The sequence below is a fragment of the Moschus berezovskii genome, chromosome 4 (assembly GCF_049115385.1).
Source record: "Moschus berezovskii isolate FMDL1 chromosome 4, NW_MosBer_1.0, whole genome shotgun sequence".
Lineage (NCBI taxonomy): Eukaryota > Metazoa > Chordata > Mammalia > Artiodactyla > Moschidae > Moschus > Moschus berezovskii.
The window spans coordinates 59,622,481-59,650,327 of NC_142463.1; the positions used below are offsets into that span (position 1 = coordinate 59,622,481).

At 37.5% G+C, this 27,847-nt stretch overlaps 1 protein-coding gene across 11 annotated transcripts in view; it reads left to right on the top strand.

The window, feature by feature from the left end:
* The window catches only part of ADGRL2 (adhesion G protein-coupled receptor L2), a 337,601-nt gene that overhangs the window by 219,283 nt on the left and 90,471 nt on the right, over nucleotides 1–27,847 (top strand). For all 11 annotated transcript variants that reach the window (XM_055403213.2, XM_055403214.2, XM_055403212.2 and 8 more), the window contains one exon: nucleotides 25,496–25,709. In XM_055403213.2, the coding sequence (XP_055259188.1) occupies nucleotides 25,496–25,709 (214 nt within the window). The remainder of the gene's footprint in view (nucleotides 1–25,495; nucleotides 25,710–27,847) is intronic.

Genomic DNA, 27,847 nt, shown 5'->3' on the forward strand with positions numbered 1-27,847 from the left:
ATCTTAGTTTTCTGAATGTTGAGTTTTAAGCCAACTTTTTCACTCTCCTCTTTCATGTTCATCAAGAGCCTCTTTAATTCCTCTTCGCTTTCTGCCGTAAGGGTGGTGTCATCTGCATAGCTGAGGTTACTGATGTTTCCTCCCGCAGTCTTGATTCTAGCTTGTGATTCATCCAGCCTGGCATTTTGCATGATGTACTTTGCATATAAGTTAAATAAACAGGGTGACAATATAAAGCCTCGATGTACTCCTTTCCCAATTGTGAACCAGTCTGTTGTTTTGTGTCTGGTTCTAACTGTTGATTCTTGATCTTCATACAGGTTTCACAGTACGCAGGTAAGGTGGTCTGGTATTCCCATCTCTTTAAGAAATTTCCACAGTTTGTTGTGATCTACACAAAGGCTTTAGCATAGTCAACGAATCTAAAGTAGATGTTTTTCTGGAGTTCTCTTGCTTTTTGTATGATCCAGCAGATGTTCGCAGTTTGATCTCTGGTTCTTCTGCCTTTTCTTAATCCAGCTTCAACATTGGTTCTTGGTTCACATACTGGTGAAGCCTAGGTTGAAGGATTTTTAGCATTACTTTGCTAGTATATGAAAATAAGTACAATTGTGGGGTAGTTTGAACATTCTTTGGCATTTCCCTTCATTGGAGGATTGGAATGAAAACTGAGCTTTTCCAGGTCTGTGGCCACTGCTGAGTTTTCCAGATTTGCTGGCATATTGAGTGCAGCACTTTCACAACATCATCTTTTAGGATTTAAAATAGCTCGGCTGGAGTTCCATCACCTCCCCTAGTGATGCTTCCTAAGTAAGGCCCATTTGACTTCACACTCCAGGATGTCTGACTCTAGGTAAAAAGGTAGTGGAGTTGCTGTTAGTTATGTAATTTCTGTTACTGAAGTTACTAGCATTAGATTTTTGACATCATGGTCGCTCTCATTCTTGCAGATCATATAACGTTTAACACATATCGAATGGGGAAAAGTGAATGGTAAGAATATTTGGCAACAGTGATTATTTTTGTTTTGATGAAATTGTTAGTGAAATATATTTTTTGTTTTGATGAAATTGTTAGTGAAATATAGGAGATTAAGATTATAGGGGTATAGGAAAGATGACAACCCTACCTAAAAATATAAGCAATAGTCTTCCAGCTCCAGGAATCACAGTCTATGCGAGCTGTATTGCTTAGGGAAACAACCCCATGTAGAATGATCTCTTTCTTTACAGTTTCCAGAGGGCATACCCATACAAATTTCCAATAGATACTTATTACAAAAGGATGTGTGGGCAAGCGTGTTTCTCAGACATGATGAAATTAAATTTTATTAAGAGGTTAATTTATTCAAGAAGCTGACTTTGCGCTGGACACCGAAAGCAAAGGTGAACAAGGCGATAGAGCAGAATATCTGTTATGTTCTGTTCAGTCGCTCAGTCGTGTCCGACTCTTTGCGACCCTGTGGACTGTAGCCTACCAGGCTTCTCCATCCATGGGATTCTCCAGTCAAGAATACTGGAGTGGGTTACCATTTCTTTCTCCAGGGGATCTTCCCGACCCAGGGATCGAACCCGGGTCTCCTGCATTGGAGGCAGACGCGTTAACCTCTGAGCCACCAGGGAAGCCCAATATAGAACCTTTTTAAAAAAGTCTATTTCTTTTGAATCCTGCAGGTTTTTTTTTTTTTAAACAGTGTTTGATCATTTATTTTGAATAATAAAAGATGTTGGCATCAGAATGCTCAGAAAAAAATTATAATAATGTTATATGTAATGAAGTTTTCATCATTAAAATCTTTGTTGCTAACCTTTGAATGACTTTGAATTTTTGCATATCAGATTTCCAGCGAAAATTTTGGCTTGTGTTATCACACAAAAATGTTACTAGGTAAGGAAATCATATATTCAAACATATAGTTTACAAAACAAGCTTAATGTAACCTCTGGAAAGTCTATGAAAAATTTATTATGTTTCATTTTAATGTGCACCTGATGGGTGTATTTTAAATGCCTAGGAAAAGTTTTGAGGGACCTCTTAGAATTTCAGTGATGTCCATGGTAAAATCAGCTGTCCCTGGTACTGATGTGAAGTGGCCTCGAAGCGCAAAAATAACTACTAGTTTACAATGTACCATGGTCTAATTAGAGGAACAATACAGTCAGTCTTCACATTCCTTCTGTAGTAAATTGACCTTGGATAAATAATCCAAAACCTCCATTTTCTGAGCTGTAAAATTAATGCCACATGTGCACTAAGTGCTTACTATTATTAATAATATAACCAGACAGTCTGATAGAGGCTTGGGATAAAAACAGGAATAAGTATCCATTTCTGTCTTCAAGGAATTTTTAGTTTTAAAAGGAGAGACACAGATAACTGTTAAACCTTGGGATAGTGCAGAGTGTCTACTGATGTATTGTCAACATTATGACATAGTTTAGGGAGTGAGGTGGGATAGCTTAGGTGTACGGTCAGAGAAGACTCACCCTGTTTTTAATCTTAAAAAAAGGATGAGTAAGAATTTGCTAAAAGCCAGAATTCTGTGGATTCAGCCAAGTCATACTGATAATTAGGTGAGGTAATGTACGCTGTGTCTAGAATATTCTAAATCTTTGTGTGTTATAATCCCCTTTCCTTACCATCTGCTAGTATACTGTGCTTGCATATGCACGTGCATGCGTGCACGCGCACACACACACAGTTGGCAAATGAACCTTCTGCCCTTAAAGAAAGTATATGAGAGACAGATGGAAACAACAGGGACTACCTTATTTCTCATTACCTGTAATTATGATTTCATAATCTTCAGATTATCTGCATATAATGAGTTATTCAGTTTTATCTGGTTTATAATTTAACCAATTGGGCTGTTTCCTTAGTTTACTGGAGATGAAACTGAGAGCTTATACCAGGTATCAAGTGCACCACTTTTTAAGGAAAGTATGTCGACTGAATTGAGTACTTTATATTTGTCAAACACTCTTTTGAATGCTTTACATATAGTTACTTATTTAATCCTCACAAAACCCTATGACACGTAGGAACTATTTTTTGTTGTTATTCAGTCACTTAGTCATGTCAGGCTCTTTGTGACCCCATGGACTGCAACATGCCAGGCTTACCTGTACTTCACTGTCTCCTGGAATTTGCTCAAACTCATGTCCATTGAGTCAGTGATGTCATCCAATCATCTCATCCTCTCTTGCCTGCTTCTTCTCCTGTCCTCAGTTTTTCCTAGAATCGGAGTCTTTTCCAGTAAGTTGGCTCTTCGCATAAGGTGGCCAAAGTATTGGAGCTTCAGCTTCAGCATCAGTCCTTCCAGTGAATAATCAGGTTGATTTCCTTTAGGAATTATTATCCCAATTTTATAGAGAAGGAAACCGGAGTACAGATTTTTACCTCTGAGCAATATCACACATCTAGTAAACAGGAGCTAGGTTCAAATCTAGATGTTCTGTGCTAAACAGGGGACATCCACATAATCGAATATAGTTTAAAAGTTCCTAGAAATAAATCTTCTCATTCTGGAATATTAAGACTTTTAAGATATACGTGGAGCCAACAACTAGGCTTTAAAACATACAGGAAGGAAGCAGTTAGCCAGCTTATGTGATATAAGTGGATCCTTTTCTACAAGTGATTGTGATTGACAAGCTTATAGAATACTGTTGCAGAGCAGAGCAGACACTGGATGTCAGAAGTCCACATCACCAGGGAGATGGAGAGAGCCTCTCACTAAAGGGCAGGAGTGGTTCTTTGTCTCTGCATTCTTGCAGCATCCTGAGGAATCTGGATGTGCTGGCTCTTACTGTTTGCCTTTTCAGGAGGACTTGGAGTAGAAGAATGGTACACGGAGGGCACTGCGACAACCAGTGAACCTTCCTTTACTGCTCTTTTCCTTTGTGAATACCTTACCTCTCTTTGAAAAACCTGTAAACATTTGTTAACATGACTTGGAGAGTCTTGTGCACATAGTTTTTGTAAGTGCAAAAATATCATTCTATCTCTGGTTTTTTGTTAGTTTTGTGATAATTTTATGCTGTGTCTTCTGCTAGGGAGAGCTTTAAGAGAAGGGAGATTTTGAGCCCTTAAATAAGAGAGAAGCCTGGAAAATTAACATACATGCAGTAGAGAATTCTGTATGCAGAAACTTAGAAAAGCAGTTGTACACAAACTATGTTTTTAGATTATGAATAAATTATTGAGTCAGTTGCATATGCAAGTAGGTTAACTGTACTTTTTAATAAAGTATATGAAGAAATAAATCACTGGACTTTCTTATGTAACACCTTAGTGCCACAGGTATCATTTTATTCTTTCTTTTATATAAATAGTTAATTCCATTAAAACAGCTCACTCACCTTTCCGCATGTAGGGGTTAACATGAACAACAACAAAGTGGCATCCAGGGGATGTACTGGGAAGAAGCCTAGAATTGGGTTGGGGAAATTTGAAACAAACAAGAGGGTCATTATGAGTTGGAAGGGGTGGGGAGTAGGAAAAACTCATGTAATCTATAGGAGGCAGGCCTTGCTTTAGCAAAATACTTATTTCCTTATTGAATCAATATGTTTGAGCACAGACCACCCAATAAAATTGTATTTCTGATGCAATGAGGGAATTATGATGTAAGGAGCAGGGGCATATCCAGGCTTTGGAAAAACCACCTTGTCTGTATAGGGATCTGGTGTACAAAGTCTGGTAGCTAAGAACAAGAAAGGTCTCGGAAACACTAATTCTCAGGGTGAGAGATGGTATATTTTCAGATCATTCCCTAGAAGGGGAACAGGATTTTCATTATCCTACTCGGCATAGTGCCGTTTTGTTCACACGTTCACTTTAACTTCTGCTTCTTGGCACTTCTGGTTTGTTGGTCAGTTTTCATCACCTCCTTGACAGCTGAGCCCAGTTGGTCTTGAATAGTTGGTCACTCTTATCCCAAAAAAGGATGTCTGCTTCCTGGGTTTCCTTTTGTTCCTACATATTTATGTGTATATTATTTTGCATAATTCTCGAAGTACACATTCCCAAATCAGTAAATATTGTTTATTATTTGTAGCATTTATTATCACTTATTAATTATAAAAGTGTTTATTAGGATTGCATCATTCTATTTTATCAATGTACTTTTGAGCCATTTTGCTATTCTGATTCCTTAGTTTGCCTAACTTTTCATTGTTACGAGCATCTTTTTATCCAAATCAGTGTCAAATTTTGGGTTCTTTTCAGAATGTATCTTTTGCAAAAGAAATTCCATGAGACTGTTTTCAGAAAGATTGTATCTCTTTGTAATCTCAGAAATACATGAGGCTATATGTTTTAGAATACTCAAACAAATAGATCTTTGGTAATTTGATAGAAGATTTCATCAGATTTTAATTTTTTGCCTCATTGTTCTTACCAATTAAATTGAGCATTGTATATGTTTATTTGTTACTCATGTTTATTTCATTGTCCTTTGTTTTCCTTCACCTGCTTTTAAATTGATTCTCATTATTTGTAAGCACCTCTTATATAAAGTATTTAAACCTTGTGGTATTTGTTTAGACAGTTTATCTTGGGAGTTGTAATTTTCTAAAACATGCCTTTTGTCGTTATAAATCAGATTCACCTAAACTTGCTCTCATTTTCTGATAAGAAGTGCTTGTTTCAAAGACTTTTATCAAGCCTTTCTTCTTTTTCTTTTTTTAATAGTAAGGGAGCTTTTTTAATCTGGAAATATTCAGCTTCATAAGGGTGAAATTTAAAAGTATTCGAAGTTTTAAAGGGAAATAAACATTTAAACTACCAGGGAAGGGATATTAGAATAATACACTGAGTCACAGCAATATGGGCTGAAACAGAATTCCTAAGAGCCCTTTCCCCCTACAATTCCTTTTAATTCGTTAAAATGTCTGAATACAGAAGTTGGAACTGCTCTATTGCCTCTGTGTTATTGGTTCCTATAGGGCAAAAGTATGAAAGAGGACACCAGGCTGTGTATGTAAGGGCAGGGTCTATACACAGTTGGATCTGCTACCGTGCTTTTTCTTGTTCTCTTTGGCAGTTAAATACAAGAAAGGATATAATTTTAACTGCAGAAAAGTAATAGTATTTGTTTTTTAAGGCAGCATTTTCACTGTACGATGTCAGATTAAATTTATTCTTCCCATCCACTCCTCCCTCCCTGACTGCTCTGGTGACACACATTTGAGAATAGTTTTTGAGTGTGTTTGTTAAAACCTCACCTTACCGTTAAAAATTGAACAGACCTCAACATTACAATGTAAATAGTAACATCGAAACCAACTGTGAAATCAAAGTCATTATATTGTAAATTAAGGAATTATATGATAACCTTCATACCTTCATTTTGGGAAGTGGTTTCTGTTTTCACTAGGAGTAGCACAGAATAATACTTGTATAAGTTGTCTCTTTGTCAGGGATAAATTGTATCGCTGCATGGGCTTTGGGTGGTTTGTGGAAGTGGTGGAGTTGACTCCAACTTGAGAATTTCGTTTCTTTCCTTTTTCTTTTTTTCTTTTGAGAATTGTTAGTTTCTGTGTGTGGCTCATATTAGAAGAATAGTCTGGTGGGGAAATTAGAATATGCTGACAATACAAATACATGTGAATGAATGACTGAGCAATAAATGTGTTTTGGTGGAAGTCCCAAAGATGTTAGTAAAAGATAACTTCAGAAATGCTGATTCCCATTTGGAGGTGGTTTTGATTATTTGAGTTTGCATTTTCAAATGAAGTTCACAAAATGGGCTGAGGACTGGATTTGGTTTCATTCATTTTACAGCTTTTAACTGGTCCAGGAGCATTGAAAAATATAATAGCACACTACTACGGCGTTCATTGGATTAACTTTTAAAAAATTTTTTGTTTTCTATATCTTATATAAACTTGGTTAGTTATTCCAGCTGCTCTGTATATCTTTTATAAATTTAACTTTACAACTTGTTTATGAGATAAAATATAGCATTTGTTTATAAAGGGAGAGTTACATGTTAGTAACTGTCTCAGTCAGTTCAGTTCAGTCGCTCAGTCGTGTCCGACTCTCCGCGACCCCATGAATCACTCTCCGCGACCCCATGAATCACAGCATGCCAGGCCTCCCTGTCCCTCTGGAGTTCACTCAAACTCATGTCCACAGAGTCGGTGATGCCATCCAGCCATCTCATTCTCTGTTGTCCACTTCTCCTCCCGCCCCCAACCTTTCCCAGCATCAGAGTCTTTTCCAGTGAGTCAACTCGTCGCATGAGGTGGCCAGAGTATTGCAGTTTCAGCTTTAGCATGAGGTTTAAGAAGTTCCATATATGTACTGTAACTTATTTATGTATTTATTTTTAAAGACAAGGAAGTTTCTTTTTTTTTTTGGCTGCCCTGGGTCTTCATTGCTGTGTGCGGGCTTTCTCTAATTGCAGCAAGCAAGGGCTACTCTTCATTGTGTTTCAAGGGCTGCTAACTGTGGTTGGTTCCAGAGAACAGGCTCTAGAGCTTCAGTAGTTGTGGCACATAGCCTCAGTAGTTGTGGAGCATGGGCTTCATTGCCTCCTGGCATTTTGGCATTTGAGATCTTTTCAGGCCCACTCAGCAGTAGAGAGACTGCCAGCAATGCAGGAGACAGAGGTGATGTGAGTTCGATCCCTGGGTCAAGAAGATCCCCTGCAAGAGGGCATGGCAACCCACTCCAATATTCTTGTCTGGAGAATCCCATGGACAGAGAAGCCTGGCAGGCTACAGTCCATAGGGTCATAAAGTGAGTTGGACATGGCTGAAGTGACTGCACACACAGCAGACCTGAGATGCAACCTGTGTCCCCTGCATTGGCAGGTGGATTCTTAACCATTGTACCACCAGGGAAGTCCTGCAGTATAGTTCATAATAAAATTTTAAGCATTGTTTTGGGGAAAGGGGAGAAAATTAAATAAGTCAACCTTGATCTAATGAGGTTTATTATTATTATTTTTTTGAGATGGAAAAGGAAGGACATCAGTAGGAATTTCTTTTTCTAGAACCCTATTGGAAAATGCCTTCCCTCCTCTAGCAGAAAAGCTTTTCTGTCATTAAGAAAACTGAACACAGTTCAGTTTATTTATTTAACTGTTCAGTTAAATAAACTTTTCTTTTAAAAAGCCCTAACTTCCTAAAGTCCTTGAGGTTTTTGGGAAAGAGTCTTTTATGGCATGTTGGAAGAAAGACACAATTTTCTCCCTTCTTCAGTGAGGAAAAGGTTAAAGCTTGACACTTTTAAAAATTTTTTTTTGAATTATCAAAGTGTCTGTGTGGCTAACAATTTGTGAAAAAGTCAAGATAACAGTTGAGACTAGTTTCAGGCTGTGTTATCTTTCCTGCCTGAAGTGAGAAATAAATACCTCATAGGAATGTTTGTGGAGATACAATGCCTTTCCCTTCTAGGATACTTGTTTGAGTCGGCAGTAGTGAATGTGATTACCTTTGAATCCCTGTTTGAGAAAGAGATGAGTGGGTGGTTTCAGTACAGTTTCAGTATAGTTAACTCAGAATTGGTATTAATTGCAGTCCATGGGGTTGCTTAGAGTCGAACACAACTGGGCGACTTCACTTTCACTTTTCACTTTCATGCATTGGAGAAGGAAATGGCAACCCACTCCAGTGTTCTTGCCTGGAGAATCCCAGGGATGGGGGAGTCTGGTGGGCTGCCGTCTATGGGGTCGCACAGAGTTGGTCACGACTGAAGCGACTTAGTAGCAGCAGCCCCCATTATAGATGCCTTTAGTGAGGAAGCTAGTTGTAACGTTGGTAACTTCTTCACACCTTTATATTGTTACCAAATAAAAGTTAGTTGACATGAAAGTCTTACTTACATACATCGTTGTCCTTCTTGTGATTCAACTAAAGTGTACCTTTTCAAAAATGAAATTATGGTTAATAGTTTTTTGTTGGTGTGGAGCTTTTAAATATTGTTTATGTTTAAATAGAAGATACTGACAAAAAGACTTAAAATCTGAATTTTGATTCTCTGATATGGGAGAACTTCCTGGGGAATACTTTACATGAGGTCTTCACCCCTTGGTAGTTGTATTCATCAGACTAGTACAGTGACAGGAAAGGAATAGAGTCCTTTTGCTTTGGGTGAGTCACTGGATGAAGAAACAAGACTCATATTTTTACTTTGTTTAAGTCCTTTTAAGAATGTATGTTCTGAAGTTGGGTGGGGTGAGGCAAGCTAATGGAATTTCTGATAATACCAAGGGTAACAAAAAATAATAAAACTGTTAGAAAACTTTTAGTAAATAATAAATGTGGAAGTAGAAATAAGTTGTATCAAAAGAGATGAAGAAATTGTTATTTTCTTACTTTCTGTGATTATTGTCTAGTTTTTTTGCTGTTGTTGTCAGTGAATATTCGTGCAGAATTACTTATGAATTTTGCTTTGATAGTTCTAGTCATTTGACTTTAGAAATTGCATTTCTTATAGTAACTTTTTAATGTTAAACTGGTTTTAACTAGTAGTTACAAAAATAATAAATATGAAGAGTGTTTACTAAGGGAAGAAAAGGAGAAGTGGTAAAGTTGCTCTTCTGGTTTCTTTGATGATTTTTCATGACCAGTGACCACAACTCCTGGGTGAATTTAAACTCTAGCAAGTGGTCAGTCATGTAAGGGTACATTTCATAGTTGAGTCCCATAATTTGGAGGCTCTGGTGAGGATGTCATCTTAGTTACATATATATATATATTTATTTCCTGACATCTGGATTTTTAAATAAAACATTTTCTGATAATGTACTTAGCTTAAACTTCCAAACTGGGAACTTAAACATATATAAAAAGACACAATCGTGGTTTGTGTGTTTTCTCCCCCTCTATAAAAACATCTTCATTTTATATTCTTGGGTATGTTTGACATATTAAACTGTACAAGAAATTAAAGCATGTTTAATTTCTTTAAATTATGAATAAAATAATGCATAAAATAAAATTAAGCAAAAGTTGAATCTTGTGTGCCATACACTGTGTTGGAAACTAAAGATACAAAAATAAATAGGCTTCACTTTTTTCTATTCATCAGCTCAGAGTTTAGTAGGAGAGGAATAAAAGTAAAAAACATGTTGACTGCTCTGATAGCGAAGCTCATAATTTTTCATTCCCTCATTTCATTCCTACAATTATTTATTTGTTTAACATGTCTTTATTTTATATCCACTATAAAGAGACCACTGCAAACTGACTCTTTTTTAGGCTTGGCATTGTAATGGTGAACCAAATATATAAGATAACTCTTTAAGGAGAACTCACTCTCTATGGATGCTGCCCAGACACAGGGATCATTGTCATTTTTTTCACTGTTGTATCCCAAGTGTTTGTAAGAGTGCTTAGGCATAGACTGCTGCTGCTAAGCCCATAGACGGCAGCCCACCAGGCTCCCCAGTCCCTGAGATTCTCCAGGCAAGAATACTGGAGTGGGTTGCCATTTACTCCTCCAATGCATGAAAGTGAAAAGTGAAAGTGAAGTCGCTCAGTTGTGTCCGACTCGTAGTGACCCCATGGACTACAGCCTACCAGGCTCCTCCGTCCATGAGATCTTCCAGGCGAGAGTACTGGAGTGGGGGGTGCCATTGCCTTCTCCATAGGCACAGACTAGGTGTTCATAAATATTAATTGGAAGAAAGAAAACAGATGACCCAAACCTGAGCTCAGGTTCTTCTTTCCCTATTGTTTGGGAATCCTTGAACTGGATTTTGGAGAATAATTGTTTCCTAAGAGAAAAATGACTAGAACATCCTGTGCAGAGGACTTAGGCCCTAGGTGGTAAGGATAATATTGAGGCTTAATACAATATTCACTAGTATTTCAAAGTAGATCAAAATGAAAGTACTGTATGTTTATGAACTTTCCAGAAGTTGTAGCTATCAATGTATACTCAGACTATTAAAAGCATCTGTCTGTAGCATATATTATTCTTATTAGACATACTTATAAGGGATTTCTCTTTTAAAGTTCAGTATTAAACTGATAGTATTTTATAACTTTTAAATTGCTATGTATTAATGGCACTTGTGAATTATTAATGCTGGATAATTTAAAAGTTTTTAAGTGGGAGAGATCGATTTCTTTCTAATAAGGAATTTAATGTTCAAATGTTTTGAAAGACTTATAATTCATAATTTCTCCTTAAAATATTGAAAGCCTTTTCTGGAGTAGTCATATTTGAACCTAGAAGCTGATAGCATCTGAAGTATATTTTTACCTTTTGAGTGTCCGCAGTGTCCAGAATTTGTTTAGCAAATCATACAGATAAAGTTTTTTTCTTGCTGTTTATGTAATTGGGGGAGTTAATTATGCATTATTTTTTTATCATATATTTATTAGGAATGTTCATGTATTCCTATGTAAATTTTAGTATTTTGTGTATAAATTGGTCTTACTTGAAACTGTAAACATTCATCTTAAAAAATCCTTGTTCAGAGTACTTCATAATTTAAAATATATCCAAAATAAAAACAATGTAAACCAGAAAACACAAGAAGTTAAGTTATATCACTCATATATAGTGAGGTGACTGTTTTGTGGTTGAGTGAGTGAAAGTTGCTCAGTCATGTCCGACTCTTTGCGACCCGCTGAACTGTAGCTCACCAGGCTCATCTATCCACAGAATTTCCCATCAAAGAATACTGGAGTGGAGGGAATCTTCCCCACCCAGGAATTGAACCCAGGTCCTCTGCATTGTAGGGAGATTCTTTACTGTCTCAGCCACCTGGGAAGCCCAGTTTTGTGGTTTCAGTTCAGTTCAGTTCAGTTGCTCAGTCGTGTCCGACTCTTTGCGACCCCATGAATCACAGCACGCCAGGCCTCCCTGTCCATCACCAACTCCCGGAGTTCACTCAAACTCATGTCCATTGAGTCGGTGATGCCATTAAGGCATCTCATTCTCTGTTGTCCCCGTCTCCTCCCACCCCCAATCCCTCCTAGCATCAGACTCTTTTCCAGTGAGTCAACTCATCGCATGAGGTGGCCAAAGTATTGGAGTTTCAGCTTTAGCATCAGTCTTTCCAATGAATACCCAGGATTGATCTCCTTTAGAATGGACTGGTTGGATCTCCTTGCAGTCCAAGGGACTCTCAAGAGTCTTCTCCCACACCACAGTTCAAAACCATCAATTCTTTGGCGATCAGCTTTCTTCACAGTCCAACTCTTACATCTATACATGACCATGGGAAAAACCATAGCCTTGACTAGACGGACCTTTGTTGGCAAAGGAACGTCTCTGCTTTTTAATAGTTTTGTGGTTACATGACCTTAAATATTTTGAACACTTTGCTTTACAAGAAATTTAAATATTTGTAAGGATTAGTGTTTCATGCTTTTATTAACGGACAAATTGCAACATTTACAAGGCCAGGATGCTGGAAAATGACATTGTATTACTTTATCTTCTCTATTCTTGGCATGAACACAAGTTCAGAGGTGAAAGTAGTTTTTGTTATTGTTTTAATTCTACATATGTCATGGTTTAGACTCTTCACATAATAGTAACAGGTTAAAGAATTATATGTTAATGAACACAAAAATTACTTTAGAGTTTGATGATAAAACTTATTTCTTAAATTGAAATAACAGTAAAACAATACAGTGACATTATGCAAACATACATGGAATGAGTTTTTAACATACTGCCTTTAGTATACAAAGATTCAGTTCAGTTCCGTTTAGTCACTCAGTCATGTCTGACTCTTTGTGACCTCATGAACTGCAGCATGCCAGGCTTCCCTGTCCATCACCAACTCCCAAAGCCTGCTCAAACTCATGTCCATTGAGTCGGTGATGCCATCCAACCTTCTCATTCTCTGTCGTTTCATTCTCCTCCCACCTTCAACTTTCCCAGCATCAGGGTCTTTTCTAGTGAGTCAGTTCTCCACATCAGGGGGCCAAATTATTGGGGCTTCAGCTTCAGCATCAGTTCTTCCAATGAATATCCAGGACCGATTCCTTTAGGATTGACTGGTTGAATCTCCTTGCTATCCAAGGGAATCTCGAGAGTCTTCTCCAACACCAGAATTCAAAAGCATCAATTCTTCAGTGCTCAGCTTTCTTTATAGTCCAGCGCTCACATGCATACATGACTACTGGAAAAACCATAGCTTTGACTAGACGGATCTTTGTTGGCAAAGGAATGTCTCTGCTTTTTAATATGCTGTCTAGGTTGGTCAAAGCTTTCCTCCGAGGAGCAAGTGTCTTTTAATTTAATGGCTGCTGTCACCATCTGCAGTGATTTTGGAACCAAAAAGATAAAGTCTGTCACTCTTTCCATTGTTTCCCTATCTATTTGCCATGAAGTGATGGGGCCAGATGCCATGATCTTAGTTTTCTGAATGTTGAGTTTTAAGCCAACTTTTTCACTCTTCTCTTTAACTTTCATCAAAAGACTCTTTAGTTCTTCTTCTATTTCTGCCATAAGGGTAGTGTCATCTGCATATCTGAGGTTATTGATATTTCTCCTGGGAATCTTGATTTCAGCTTGTGCTTCATTCAGCCTGGCATTTGACATAAGTAAATAAGCAGGGTGACAATATATAGCCTTGACGTACTCCTTTCCCGATTGGGAATAAGTCTGTTGTTTCATGTCCAGTTCTGACTGTTGCTTCTGACCTGCATAGAGATTTCTCAGGAGGCAGGTCAGGTGGTCTGGTATTCCCATCTCTTTAAGAATTTTTCGCAGCTTGTTGTGATCCACACAAAGGCTCTCGCATAGTCAATAAAGCAGAAGTAGATTTTTTTTCCAGAACTCTCTTGCTTTTTCTGTGATCCATTGCAGGTTGGCAATTTGAAAGATCTTCATGCAAAGGCAGGTTTTATTACAAATCCTTGATTTTTAAAATTTACTTATAATAATCTCATTAATATGCAGTGATAAATGAAAAAGTTGAGCAAAGTGAAATAATTTACCTTTTAGGTTTACTTTGAATATTCTCTTTTCACCAAATTAAAATCAAATGGAAGTATGTTTTCTGGAAGCTTCTAAACTAGAGTTCAGCCTGGTAGAAATCATGGACCCTCTTCATCAAGTATTTTTCTTATTTCCATTTGAGGAATGAAACTCATTAACATATATAAACAGAATAAATCAAGGATTTTATATGGCAATACTGGTAATAGACTGTGGTCCACATTAATATCTGTAGGGCTTGCAGTCACAGCCTCAGTCCCATAGAGGACCTTGATAATCAAATAAGTGGTGCTTCCGGGGAATGATTGAAGGTGGGTGGAGAAGGGGACGACAGAGGATAAGATAGTTGGATGGCATCACCGACTCAATGGACATGAGTTTGGGTAAACTCCGGGAGTTGGTGATAGACAGGGAGTCCTGTCATGCTATAGTCCATGGGGTTGCAAAGAGTCGGAACTGAACAGGGACCCTAGCTGCCATGAGCCAGGAGCATCCATGACAGGGTTTAGTTCAAAGTAAATCCAGAAAAGTTGAAATTTTGATTTTATAGCTTAATAAGAAGTCTTTTGAAGAAATGTATAATTTTACAGAAATGTCCAAAGACCAGACTGATGGAGACAATGTTCAAAAAGCAAAATGTTCCTAATCAAGAGCTTGAAGTGCAAGCTTATCACAGCATACTACTTATTGCCAGAGTAGCATATTTTTCTTGCAATAAATGATGTGAAATCCAGTGTTAGAATTCTGATTCTGGTCTTACAAATTCACATCTCATAGCAGTACATCTGTTTATTAGGAGTTACCCCTGAATGTGAATGATTTCTGTCCTAAGTCACTGCACCTGTCGCCAGGAGGTATTTATTCCAATCACTGGCCTAAAGCACAGAGAGTTATCGCTTGACATTTTATAGCTTGGGGGGGGGAAACTGTCTTTTCAAAATCATTTGTTTATAGTAGAGAAAATGGAGCCAAACAGTTTATTTTACTCCAAGTACCACTATTTGCTACTGTTCACATTTGCACAGCATAGAGCAGCAATATTGATTTTTTTTGTTCACAGGGCCTCCCATAAGTTTTTTCTTCAGTTGTCAGAGTTGTAAGATGGATTGGATTATATTTTGTTTGTTGGGATGCTTACTTTTTTCTTTGTTGAAATAGAAATAGATTGAAATACAGCTTAGAATAAATGTCATAGTGTGATTAAAGAGCTTTAATTTGGATATTTCTTTATGCTGTTGATGTTGATTAAGCAAATTTGTTGACTACTTGACCATCAGAGAACTATTTCATTTCTTGCCCTACTTGCACTAGGACTAGAGGCACCCAGCACATCCTAACTATGTTCTTTCCAATGGTGGTCCCCAATCCTGCTGCTAATTGCCATTATCATTTGGATGCTTATTAAAATTACATTGAAGACGATGAATTTGGGAGCTGAAGTACTGGGGTTTCAAACCTTGATTTCTTTCTTACTGATGTATGATTTTGGAAAACATGATTTTTCGGTGCCATAATTTCCTCCTTTGTAAAATAGTAATAATAATAATACCTATCTCGTTTGGTTGTTTTGAGGATTTGTAGTCAGTAAATATTTGTAAAGTTCTTAAAGGGACTTCTAGTGATGATGGAATGAAGAGAGTAGCAGTTCCTCTTCCTGCAAACAAGTATAAAACTGAACAAAATTGTCAACAACCACATTTTAGGGCTTTAGAAAATAACCAGAGCCAAATAAAAAATCAGGAAGAATTTCTTTATGAATAGCTGATGGAACTTGCAGTACACAAAAGTTTAAAGCCTTCTAGCCTTGGGCTGTCCTTACACCCCTTCCCCCTCCCTCCCCCTGCCACATTCTTTGACTACCTCATTGTGGTTAGTTTCATCAGAGCAAGGCGGGTCTTGAAAATCTATGACTGAACTGCCTGGAAGAGTTGGCTTGATTTAGAGTAGAGGGTGGAAACCCGTGCCTAGGAGTAAAAGTAATAAGCACTGTGGAAAACGGATAGGGAAACCCCCTAGCTCTGCTAACCTGAGGTTGGGGTCCCCGTTGGGGAAACTGAGGGTCAGTCTGAAGCATAACCAGGAAACCTTGGAAATGAAAGAGCCAAACATTTTCTGTGCATTCTTGACTGACTGGAAAGCTATACACATAGCAGAGGAGATGTGAGGGGATGTTGCAGAAAGGAAAGAACCAAGGCAGACTTGAAAACTGCTTGAACTTTGAACACTCTCCCTAACACACAGATCAATCAGCAGAGGGTGGCAACCTCATTATGGGTTCATCGATTTTGTGCAGAAGTCTTTGCTCAATCATTGGCTGATCACTAAGCTATGCAGGGACAGGTGTAATCTGTAGGAACTCAGGCTAGAAAATAAAAATAAGAGTTAAAATAACAATGACAGCAATAACAACAATGAACATAGACATCGCACCTTCTAGCTACAGGACAAGTGTGCGTGCATGTGTGCTCAGTCACTTTAGTTATGTCCAACTCTTTGCTACTTTATGGACTGTAGCCCACCGTGGGATTCTCCAGGCAAGAAAACTGGAGTGGGTTGCCATGCGCCCCTCCAGGGTATCTTCCAGCCCGGAGATTGAAGGGAATTGAATCCGTGTTTCCTGTATCGGCAGGTGGATTCTTTACTGGGTGGATTCTTTGCTGCTGAGTCACTGGGAAGACAGGAGAAGACAGCAGATTAAATTCAGTCAGAACGCTAAAAGGAAAATAACATCAACAACATCAGTTCTTAGGGGAAAGAAATTTAGAGTTGCTTAAAGTATATTATTTAAAATGTTTAGTTTTCAAAAAACCCAACAAAATTTACAAGACAGGAGAAACAGGGAAGTTGACCCATACTGCGGAGAAAAAGCATTCAACAGAAACTACTACCTCTGATGTGGGCCCACACGTTAGATTTAGAAGATAAACATTTCATAATAGTGGCTATTACGAATATTTTCACAGATCAAAGGAAAACTATATTAGAGAATTAAGAGGAAATACGATGATGACCTAACAAATATGTAATAAAGAAAACCTATTTTTAAAAAACCTTGGAGAAATTCTTAACTCATCCTAGTTATTATATCACTGTGTTGCAAATAAATAAGTTTTGCCAAATACAGATATCCTATCTTCATGTAAACCCAGAGATTCTGATTCAGTAGGACGGGATTAGGGCTTGAAGATCTGTCTTTTTTTAAAAAAATACTTTGCAGATGACTCTGATGAAAATTCATACTTGGGAGTCATTCATATACTCCTAGCCAGTTATTTTAAAAATTGTTCTGAAAAATGAGCAATATAAAAAAGTAAAAGAAAGTATTAGTGGCTCGGTCTTGTCCAGCTCTTTGCGAACCCATGGACTATAACCTGCCAGGCTCCTCTATCTATGGAATTCTGCAAGAATACTGGAGTAGGTAGCCATTCCCATCTCCAAGGGGACCTTACCAACTCGGGGCTCAAACCCAGGTCTTTTGTACTGCAGGCAGATTCTTTACCATTGAGGTAACAGGGAGGCTCCAAAACAATTCTGAACTCAAAAGGAAGAAGGTGCAATTAAGATAGGGTGGTTACAACTCTGGTGATTTCTTCTTTTGACTCACTAAGTCTTTAGAGAGTGAAAGTCACTCAGTCGTGTGCGATTCTTTGCAGTCCATGGAATTCTCCACACCAGAATACTGGAGTGGGTAGCCTTTCCCTTCTCCAGGGGATTTTTCCCACCTCAAGGATTGAACCCAGGTCTCCGACATTGCAAGTAGGTTCTTTACCAGCTGAGCCACAAGGGAAGCCCAAGAATACTGGAGTGGGTAGCCTATTCTTTCTCCAGGATGTCTTTCTGACCCAAGAATCGAAGCAGGGTCTCCTGCATTGCAGGCAGATTCTTTTACCAACTGAGCTATGAGGGAAGCACCCCACCAAGTCATTAATGTTATATAAATAGCAATGCAGGTACATGTTTTTAAGAGTAAGTTTTGTTCTGCCTTTTCACAAGCTCTAAGTTGGTGATGGACAGGGAGGCCTGGCGTGCTGTGATTCATGGGGTCGCAAAGAGTCGGACACGACTGAGCGACTGAACTGAACTGAACTGAAGTTAGTGAAAATACTGAATTTTAAAAATTAATGTTAATTGCAGTAGTTTTATTTAAGACCTTCCAAACTTCTTTGACGTTCTTTGCTTGTTGAAAGAGTTTTAAGTTTTAAGCCATACCCCTTGAAGTTCACAGGAAAATAGGGAGAAAAGGCCAAAGAAAGAGTTACAATTTACATTTTTCTTAAAAAATATATGCTTTCTGCCATCCTCTGCCACCATGGTGCCTGTGAAAAAGAATGTGGCGAAGCAGGAAGCAGGTCTTGAAGTTTATTCTTGACTATTCGTCTTATAGAAGATGGAAGCATGTATGCTGCCAATTTTGAGCAAGTTCTTCAGGAGAGAATCAAAGAGAATGGAAAAGCTGGGAATACTGGTGGAGATATTATAACAATAGAAAAAAGGAAAGCAAGTTCACTGTAACTTCCAAGGTGCCTTTTTAAAAAAGGTATCTGAAATATCTCATAAAGTATTTGGTTATGCATAATTGCTAACAACAAAGTTATGAATTGCATTATTTTTAGATTAATTAAGATGAAGAGGAAGAAGATGAGAATTAAAACTCAATTATCTGGAATATTTTTATGAGTTCCTGAATAAAATTTAGGAACTCCCCCCAAAATTTGTGCACGTTTTCATTTGATTTCATAATTGGCCATGTTTTCTTTCTTCCAATAAATCTTTGATTAAAATAGTTAATCCAGGAAGATGTCTGCTTGTGGTTTGTGTGTGTGTGTGTGTGTTAGTTGCACATTCATGTCCGACTCTTTGTGACTCCATGGACTAGGGCCAGCAACGCTCCTATGTCCATGGAATTCTCCAGGCAAGAATATTGGAGTGAGTTGCCATTTCCTTTTCCAGGGGATCTTCCCGACCCAGGGATTGAATCTGTGTCTTCCCACATTGCAGGCAGATTCTTTACCATTTGAGCCACCTTGGCTAATTCATCTCAGGTGCTTTTTAGAATTTTCGTGGCAGTACATATAGTCTACATTATTTGCCGTCCACCCATGCTAACATTCTCATATATGTTTATGAGCAGCAGATTTATTCATTAGCATGCATACTTGATTAAAAGGTGTTTGCTTGTTTTGAATCATAGATTGGTGAAATTTGATAGGACTTTGAAATGACTTTCATTCTTCAGAAAAAGAAATTAAAACCCAGAAAAATAAAATGACTCAGCCAGGTTCATAAGGCTGACGCAGACACCGGTTCCAGTAGTCATGTATGAATATGAGAGTTGCACTGTAAAGAAAGCTGAGCACTGAAGAATTGATGCTTTTGAACTGGTGTTGGAGATGACTCTTGACAGTCCCTTGGACTGCAAGGAGATCCAACCATTCCATCCTAAAGGAAATCAGTCCTGGGTATTCATTGGAAGGACTGATGTTGAAGCTGACACTCTAATACTTTGGCCACCTCATGAGCATTGACTCATTTGAAAAGACTCTGATGCTGGGAAAGATTGAAGGTGGGAGAGGGGCGATAGAGGATGAGATGGTTGGATGCCATCACCGACTCAGTGGACATGAGTCTGAGCAGGCTTCGGGTCTTGGTGATGGACAGGGAAGCCTGGCATGCTGCAGTCGATGGTGTCGCAGAGTCAGACGCACCTGAGTGTCTGACCTGAACTGAACTCTTTATATATGTCTATACTTGAGCAATGTAGATTTTGCTCTCTTGATAAGTTTATGGCACACGTCACTGCATTTCCATAAATATAGTTTTCATCATTATCTATATGTTGTGTGAACCTTTAAAATAATTGTTTCCTGTCAGTTTACTCACATTTTTGAGGAATTTCAGATGGTATGAAAAATTATAAAATAAATCTTGTTTATATTATCGACATGGAGGCTTGAAAAGTCATAGAATCCTTTTCCTTTCATGGCTGTTACTAAGAGCATGGGCTCTGGAATCTGAGTACCTCACCTGTGTTAAAATCTAACTCACAGTAAATCCTTGAAACCTTGAATGACGTCCTATCTGATGCCTTAGTTTCATACTCTGTAAATTGGTATTATTACAGTAACTACTCCCTTTTTTTTATTGTTGTAATTGTTGATGATGTTGGTGAGCATAAAAAAGGGTGATCCATAAAAAACATTTAGGGCAGTATATAAACATTGTAATTGCTATATAAATGTTAGCCACTAAATATATTTCTTCAGATTTGTTTTTCATGAATATAGATGTTTATCCATAGGATTTAAATAAAGTTAAATAAGATAATATTCATAGACATCTCTCTTTTGAGAAATACTAATGAACCCCAGTAGTACCTAGAAAATAATAAATTGACAGAATTTAAATATTTTTCTTGTTTTGAGGATACACATAATTTTATTGATTATAGTTTATTTTTTCTCAATGCACACTCTGTTTTCACTGCCAAAGAAAACAGATTACACACTGTAATTTAGAAAATAGAAAACACATTGTAATTTATGTTGTTTTAGAATACTGGTTGTTAAGTTTAGCAATTTGTTTGACAGAATTTATTAGAATTACGTGTCATGTACCAATCTGGGCACTGGAATTGTAAGTATTATCACAGTCTAGCAGGGAAGACATACATTAAAAATGAACATAATAACAGCACCATGTGATAATAAGTATTTAATACTATGAATAAAAGGTATTTAATACTGTAATGTTAATAACATGTTATGTTAATACTATTTTAATAACAAGTAACTAAATAATAAGTATTTAATATTATGATGTCTTAAATCATTGTTCACCTGTTTTTGAGCAAGATTTTAGGAAAGAGAACACTTAAGATTTAAGACAATGAACATTGTAGTACTAAATCTTAAATCAACATTCACCATGAAGAATTCATTCCGTTCTATGCAGTGAAAGTATAAGTACCATTATCTTTTTTTCAGAAGACTCTGGATTGGAAATCTACATTAGTAAATTATTTACATCTTTGTATTTTTTACCTTTTCTTTTTCATACTTTACCTTTTTGGATGACTAATATTAAGGCTTAAAAATCTTTTATCTGAACTAACAGCCAGACTTCTGCAATTTTCAAATATGTTTCAAAAGCAGAAGAAAATTCACTTAGAATCATGACTATAATCCTGCAAACTATCATCAAAAAAAATTAAAGCTGAACTTAAAAACCGCAGTGCTTCAGAATGAGTTATATATTTTTGACAAAGTCTACAACTTATGAATTTTGACTCCAAGCCAGAATAACATGTTCTTACAATAACATGTTCTCATTTGTAATATTCTCTAATAATATGATCTACAAGGAGTTATAATTGCAAACCATCTCTGCTTTTAAAATATGCTCTGCTCCAAAGTTTTATATGATGTCACTTGTTTGAATTTTCACACAGCTTTTTTCATCACACAAATAAGTGTCAGCTTCTGTCAGCTGCTTCATAGTATTAAATACTATGATGTTCATTGTCTTAAATCATAAGTGTTTGCTTTCCCAAATTCTTGCTCTCTAACCTATTTTTGAGCAAGACTTTAAGAAAGAGAACACTTAAGATTTAAGGTGACAAACATTATAGTATTAAATAAATTAACTAAAACAAATATAATACCAGTTTAAGATGCATTGTTTATATAAGCACTACAGTATCAGCAAATGAAAGAAATTAATAATGTGTAGGGTTTTCACTGTAAGGACTGATGCTAAAGCTGAAACTCCAATACTTTGGCCACCTCATGTGACGAGTTGACTCACTGGAAAAGACTGATGCTGGGAGGGATTGGGGGCAGGAGGAGAAGGGGACAACAGAGAAAGAGATGGCTGGATGGCATCACCGACTCGATGGACATGAGTTTGAGTGAACTCCGGGAGTTGGTGACAGACAGGGAGGCCTGGCGTGCTGTGATTCATGGGGTTGCAAAGAGTCAGACACGACTGAGCGACTGAACTGAACTGAAACATTTCTTTATGAATTTGGGAAAAGGTTGAAAGGTTGGCCCCTTTACTGTTTGTCTTGATATTGCCCATCTTCCTTTCATATTCCTTGTTCATTGATAGTGTACTTCTCTTTTAGACGTCTCATAAGACCATAAATCTTCTTAGTAAAAACCTACCAAGGTTGGTGTTTGCCTCAATCCTCTGAAGACTTTGGTGCTCTAAACTGTGTCCTTTTCGTGTCTCTCTGTTTCAAATACATTTTGTTTTCTCAGTAGAATGGAGAACTCAACCACGTTTTAGAAGTGCTCATTTTCTAAATGATACCAACGTGTGACCCAGTAATCCTTTGCAGGATTATTTGCATCTTAGAAGATGCATGTATATCCAGGACACTTTTAGTTTTGTTCATTTAATGAAAGGCATTGTGCAATAGTTAAAGTGAACAGATTTTCTCATTGGATTGACCTGGGCAGAACCTAGTTTTTCAACTTGGAAGTTTATGTCTTGAAACAGTCTACTTCTTGATATCATTTTTAATTTTTTTTCCAGTAAAAAGGGATGTGAGGGAAGGCTTATGTGGTGCAAAATAATTTATAGAGATTAAAAAAAATACTAAAATTAATGCTCATCTTTTATAACAGGAATGCTATAGATGGCAACAAGTTAGAGAACTGAAATAAGAAATTGGGTCAATGTAGAAGTTTTTGATGTGGTCAGTATCCGATAGGAGGCAACCAGCAGACATAGATGTGCTGTGTCCACACATAGAGCTTCTTGGCTGTTCTTGGCTTTCTCGGCTTTTATCTTTCCTCTCTGTTCTATTATTATTTTAAAGGACCCCTGGTTGAAAATTTTAAAACCTAAAATTCTAATTTTTTATTCTATTCTAAATTGTTTTTTAATCACAGTCATGAACAGTGATTACCTACATTCAGCCTGATACACAATACATAAGTTCATGTAGCACTTTCAATTAAGTGCTTCTCTGCACATTATCTTGTTTTTGAGTCACACAGGTGGGAAAAGTAGCATCATGGGTGTTATATAGATGTTTCACCTCCCTTTTTTAAATGACAAAACTGAATCTCAGAAGTTTTGCCCCTTTGGGAATTTTCAACTTTTTGCACTAGATTGGAGCAGTGCTAGGTCCTATGAATACCCGTCTGCTCAATCCTTTTACTTATGTCTCAATCCTTGCACTTATGTCAGTTTTCAATAAAGGCTTTACAAGTTGAAAGAAGTTATTATGCCATAAGGGGCTCCCCAGGTGGTCCTAGTGATAAAAATTCTGCCAGCTAATGCCAAAGTCACAAGAGATGCAGGTTCGATACATGAGTCAGGAAGATCCTCTGGAGTAGGAAATGGCAACCCACTTCAGTATTCTTGCCTGGAAAGTTCCACGAGCAGAGGAGCCTGGTGGGATACAGTCCTTGGTGTTGTAAAGAGTGAGACATAACTGAGCAACTGAGCACAGCACACACACATTGTTCCATAAGGGTGATACTGTCACAGTGTCTTAGTTATTTTGGGAGATGCTAAGACAAATGTACGATGGTGTGATCACTCACATAGAGACAGACATCCTGGAATGTGAAGTCAAGTGGGCCTTAGGAAGTATCACTGTGAACAAAGCTAGTGGAGGTGATGGAATTCCAGTTCAGCTATTTCAAATCCTGAAAGATGATGCTGTGAAAGTGCTGCACTCAATATGTCAGCAAATTTGGAAAACTCAGCAGTGGCTACAGAACTGGAAAGGTCAGTTTTCATTCCAATCCCAAAGAAAGGTAGTGCCAAAGAATGCTCAAACTACTGCACAGTTGCACTCATCTCACACACTGGTAAAGTAATGCTCAAAATTCTCTAAGCCAGGCTTCAGCAATACGTGAACCATGAACTTCCAGATGTTCAAGCTGGTTTTAGAAAAGGCAGAGGAACCAGAGATCAAATTGCCAACATCCGTTGGATCATCGAAAAAGAAGAGAGTTCCAGAAAAACATCTGTTTCTGCTTTATTGACTATGCCAAAGCCTTTGACTGTGTGGATCACAATAAACTGTGGAAAATTCTGAAAGAAATGGGAATACCAGAACACCTGACCTGCCTCTTTAGAACCCTGTTATGCAGGTCAGGAAGCAACAGTTAGAACTGGACATGGAACAACAGACTGGTTCCAAATAGGAAAAGGAGTACGGTATATTGTCACTGTGCTTATTTAACTTATATGCAGAGTACATCATCAGAAACGGTGGGCTGGAATGAAGCACAAGCTGGAATCAGGATTGCTGGGAGAAATATCAGTAACCTCAGATATGTAGATGATACTACCCTTATTGCAGAAAGTAAAGAAGAACTAAAGAACCTGTTAATGGAAGTGAAAGAGGAGAGTAAAAACGTTGACTTAAGCTCAACATTCAGAAAACTAAGATCATGGCATCCGGTCCCATCACTTCATGCCACATAAATGGGGAAACAGTGGAAATAGTGGCCGACTTTATTTTTCTGGGCTCCAAAATCACTGCAGATGGTGACTGCAGCCATGAAATTAAAACATGCTTAGTCCTTGGAAGGAAAGTTATAACCAACCTAGACAGCATATTAAAAAGTAGAGACATTACTTTGCCAACAAAGGTCCGTCTAGTCAAGGCTATGGTTTTTCCAGTAGTCATGTATGGATGTGAGAGTTGGACCATAAAGAAAGCTGAGCGCCAAAGAATTAATGGTTTTGAACTGTGGTGTTGGAGAAGACTCTGGAGAGTCCCTTGGACTGCAAGGAGATCCAACCAGTCCATTTTAAAAGGAGATCAGTCCTGGGTGTTCATTGGAAGGACTGATGTTGAAGATGAAACTCCAATATTTTGGCAACCTGATGCGAAGTGCTGACTCATTTGAGAAGACACTGATATTGGGAAAGATTGAAGGCAAGAGGAGAAGGGGACGGCAGAGTATGAGATGGTTAGATGGCATCACCAACTCACTGGACATGAGTTTGTATACTCCGGGAGTTGGTGATGGACAGGGAGGCCTGGCGTGCTGCAGTTCATGGGGTAGCAGAGTTGGACATGACTGAGCGACTGAACTCTAGAGAAATGTATTTTAAGATAATTCAACATAACAACAATTAATATGTCTACATTAGTGACATAATATGCACCACTCTCCTGTGTAACTCAGCTTTGATTTCATTTATAAATGTCAGTGTTTCTTTATTAAATGTTTCATTATTTATTTGTTAATCTTCTCATTCTTTTTAAATCAGTTGATCAAATGTGTCGTTTTTCTTTGGATTTACTCAAAAGGAGCCACTTAGTTTCTGATTGTGACAAGGCTATACAGGAAATACTTTATTAAAGTAATTTAAAATTCTTATAAAGATGAACGCTCCAGCTAAAGATATATTTTAAAAATCTAGTAATAAATTGCTGATTGATAGTAAAGATCCCAGCAATTAATTAATAAATGTATGACTGGATTGTTTGAAAAACATACTTTGATAACTCTCAGATATAGATGTGACTAATATTACATGAAAATAATTTATTAAAGTAATATATTTCATACATGAGTACATTTTAATTTTTTTTTCCTTTTTTAAGGTTTCAGCCGAGCAGCTTTACCATTTGGGTTAGTTCGTCGAGAATTATCCTGTGAAGGTTATTCTATAGATCTGCGATGTCCAGGCAGTGATGTTATCATGATTGAGAGTGCTAATTATGGTCGGACAGACGACAAGATTTGTGATGCTGACCCATTTCAGATGGAGAATACAGACTGCTACCTCCCAGATGCCTTCAAAATTATGACTCAAAGGTAAATGTTCATGTGTTAATATCCAATTTTAGCCAATTAGTGAAAGTGTTATCATAATTCCATACTAGATGGATACTGTCCATATCTCAGCCTATTCATTAAAGCTGAGTTAGGGTTTTCCATGCTAATGTTGATTTCTACTTTATATAGATTGACATATTTATACATTGACATAGATAATGACATAGACTGAATTATTATACATTTTTAATATGTCATACAATAAAGAGTATTCAAAATATAGTCTTGTTTTTTAAGACTTCAAAATTTTGAAATATTTTATAATGTCAAAAATGTTTCAGTGTCTGGGTCTTTGGCAGTAATTGCTTCTTAATTTCTTTAATGAGTAAACTTCATTTTTCAGCAATAATTAGCAGAATGTACACATAATTATCATATTCCATCTGCACACATGTGCAACCTTCCTAACCATTGACATCCCGACATCCCTTACCACAGTGTTACACTTGTTATAATAGATGAGCTTACTCTGACACATCATTATCACCCAAAATCCTCAGTTTGCATTAGGGTTCACTCTTGCTGTTGTACATTCTGTGGGTTTTGAAAAATTTATAATGATCCTTATCTACCACTGCAATATCATACAGAAAATTTTGATATAAAAATCCTCTGTGTTCCCCCTACTTATTCCTCCCTCCATCTGACTCCTAGCAACCACTGATCTTACTATTTTCTTACAGTTTTGCCTCTCCTAGAATGTCATATAATTGAAATCATGTAGTATGTAACCTTTTCAGATTGGTTTCTTTCACATAGTAATATGCGCTTAAGTTTCCTCCATGTCTTTTCATGGCTTAATAGCTCAATTTTTTAAAGTGTTAAATAATATTCCATAGTCTGGATGTACTGCAGTTTATCCATTCACCTACTGAAGGACTTGTTGATTGCTTCCAAGTTTTGGCAATTATGAATTAAGCTTCTATGAACATCTGTTGAGGTTTTTGTGTGGACATCAGTTTTCAATTCATTTGGGCAAGTACCAAGAGGCATGATTTGTTGGATCTTATGGTAAGAGTGTATTTAATTTTGTAGGAAACTGCCAAAATGTCTTTCAAAGTCGCTGTACCATTTTTCATTCCCGTTGACAGTGAATGAAGGGTGCTCCATACCTTTACCAACACTTATTTTTGTTAATGTTTTGCATGCAGTGAGTGCTTCCCAGGTGGCTCCGCAGTAAAGAATCCACCTGCCAATGCAGGAGACATAGGAGACATAGGTTCTATGCCTGGGTCAGGAAGATAATCTGGAGGAGGAAATGGCAAGTCACTCCTAGTGTTCTTGCCTGATAGTCCATGGACAGATGAGCCTGGTAGGCTGTAGTCCATGGGGTTGCAAAGAGTCAGACACAACTGAATCCACTTAGCACACATGATGCAATGACATATCATGTTGAACATCTCTTAATATACTTACTTGCCATTTATGTTTATTAGTGAGGTGTCTGTTCTGGTCCTTTCCCCCTTTTTAATTGGGTTGTTTTCTTATTGTTTAGCTTTAAGAGATTTTTTTATTTTTACTTTTATTTTTTTTGGTTGTGCCACAAGTCCTGCAGGACCACAGTTACCCAATCAGGGATCGAATCCATGCATTCTGCTATGGAAGCATGGAGTGCCAACCCCTGGACCAGCAGAGAATTCCCTTTAAGAGTTCTTGATAAGAATCCTTTATTACATGTCTTTTGCAAACATTACCTCTCAATCTATGACTTGCATTAATGCTCAGTTTTAAAAAAGCAAACAAGATAAAAACACATTATGAAAGCTAAGAAAACTTGGTAGTGCTCAATCTCTCTCTTTCTTGATTGATAGATAGAAAATGGTATTAGTTTAGTCATCAAGTCTTGTCTGGCTCTTTGTGACTCCATGGATTATAGTCTGCTAAGCCCCTCTGTCCCAGGCAAGCATACGGGAGTGGGTAGCCTTTTCCTTCTCCAGGGGATCTTCCTGACCCATGGATTGAACCTGGGTCTTGTATGTTGCAGGTGGATTCTATACTGACTGGGCCACCAGGAAAGCCAAGAGAGAAAATAGGTAGAAAGACAGAGAGAGAGAGAGAGAGAATGGAAAGAAGGAAGGAAGGAAGACAGAAAGATACTTGGGTAATATACAATTGGT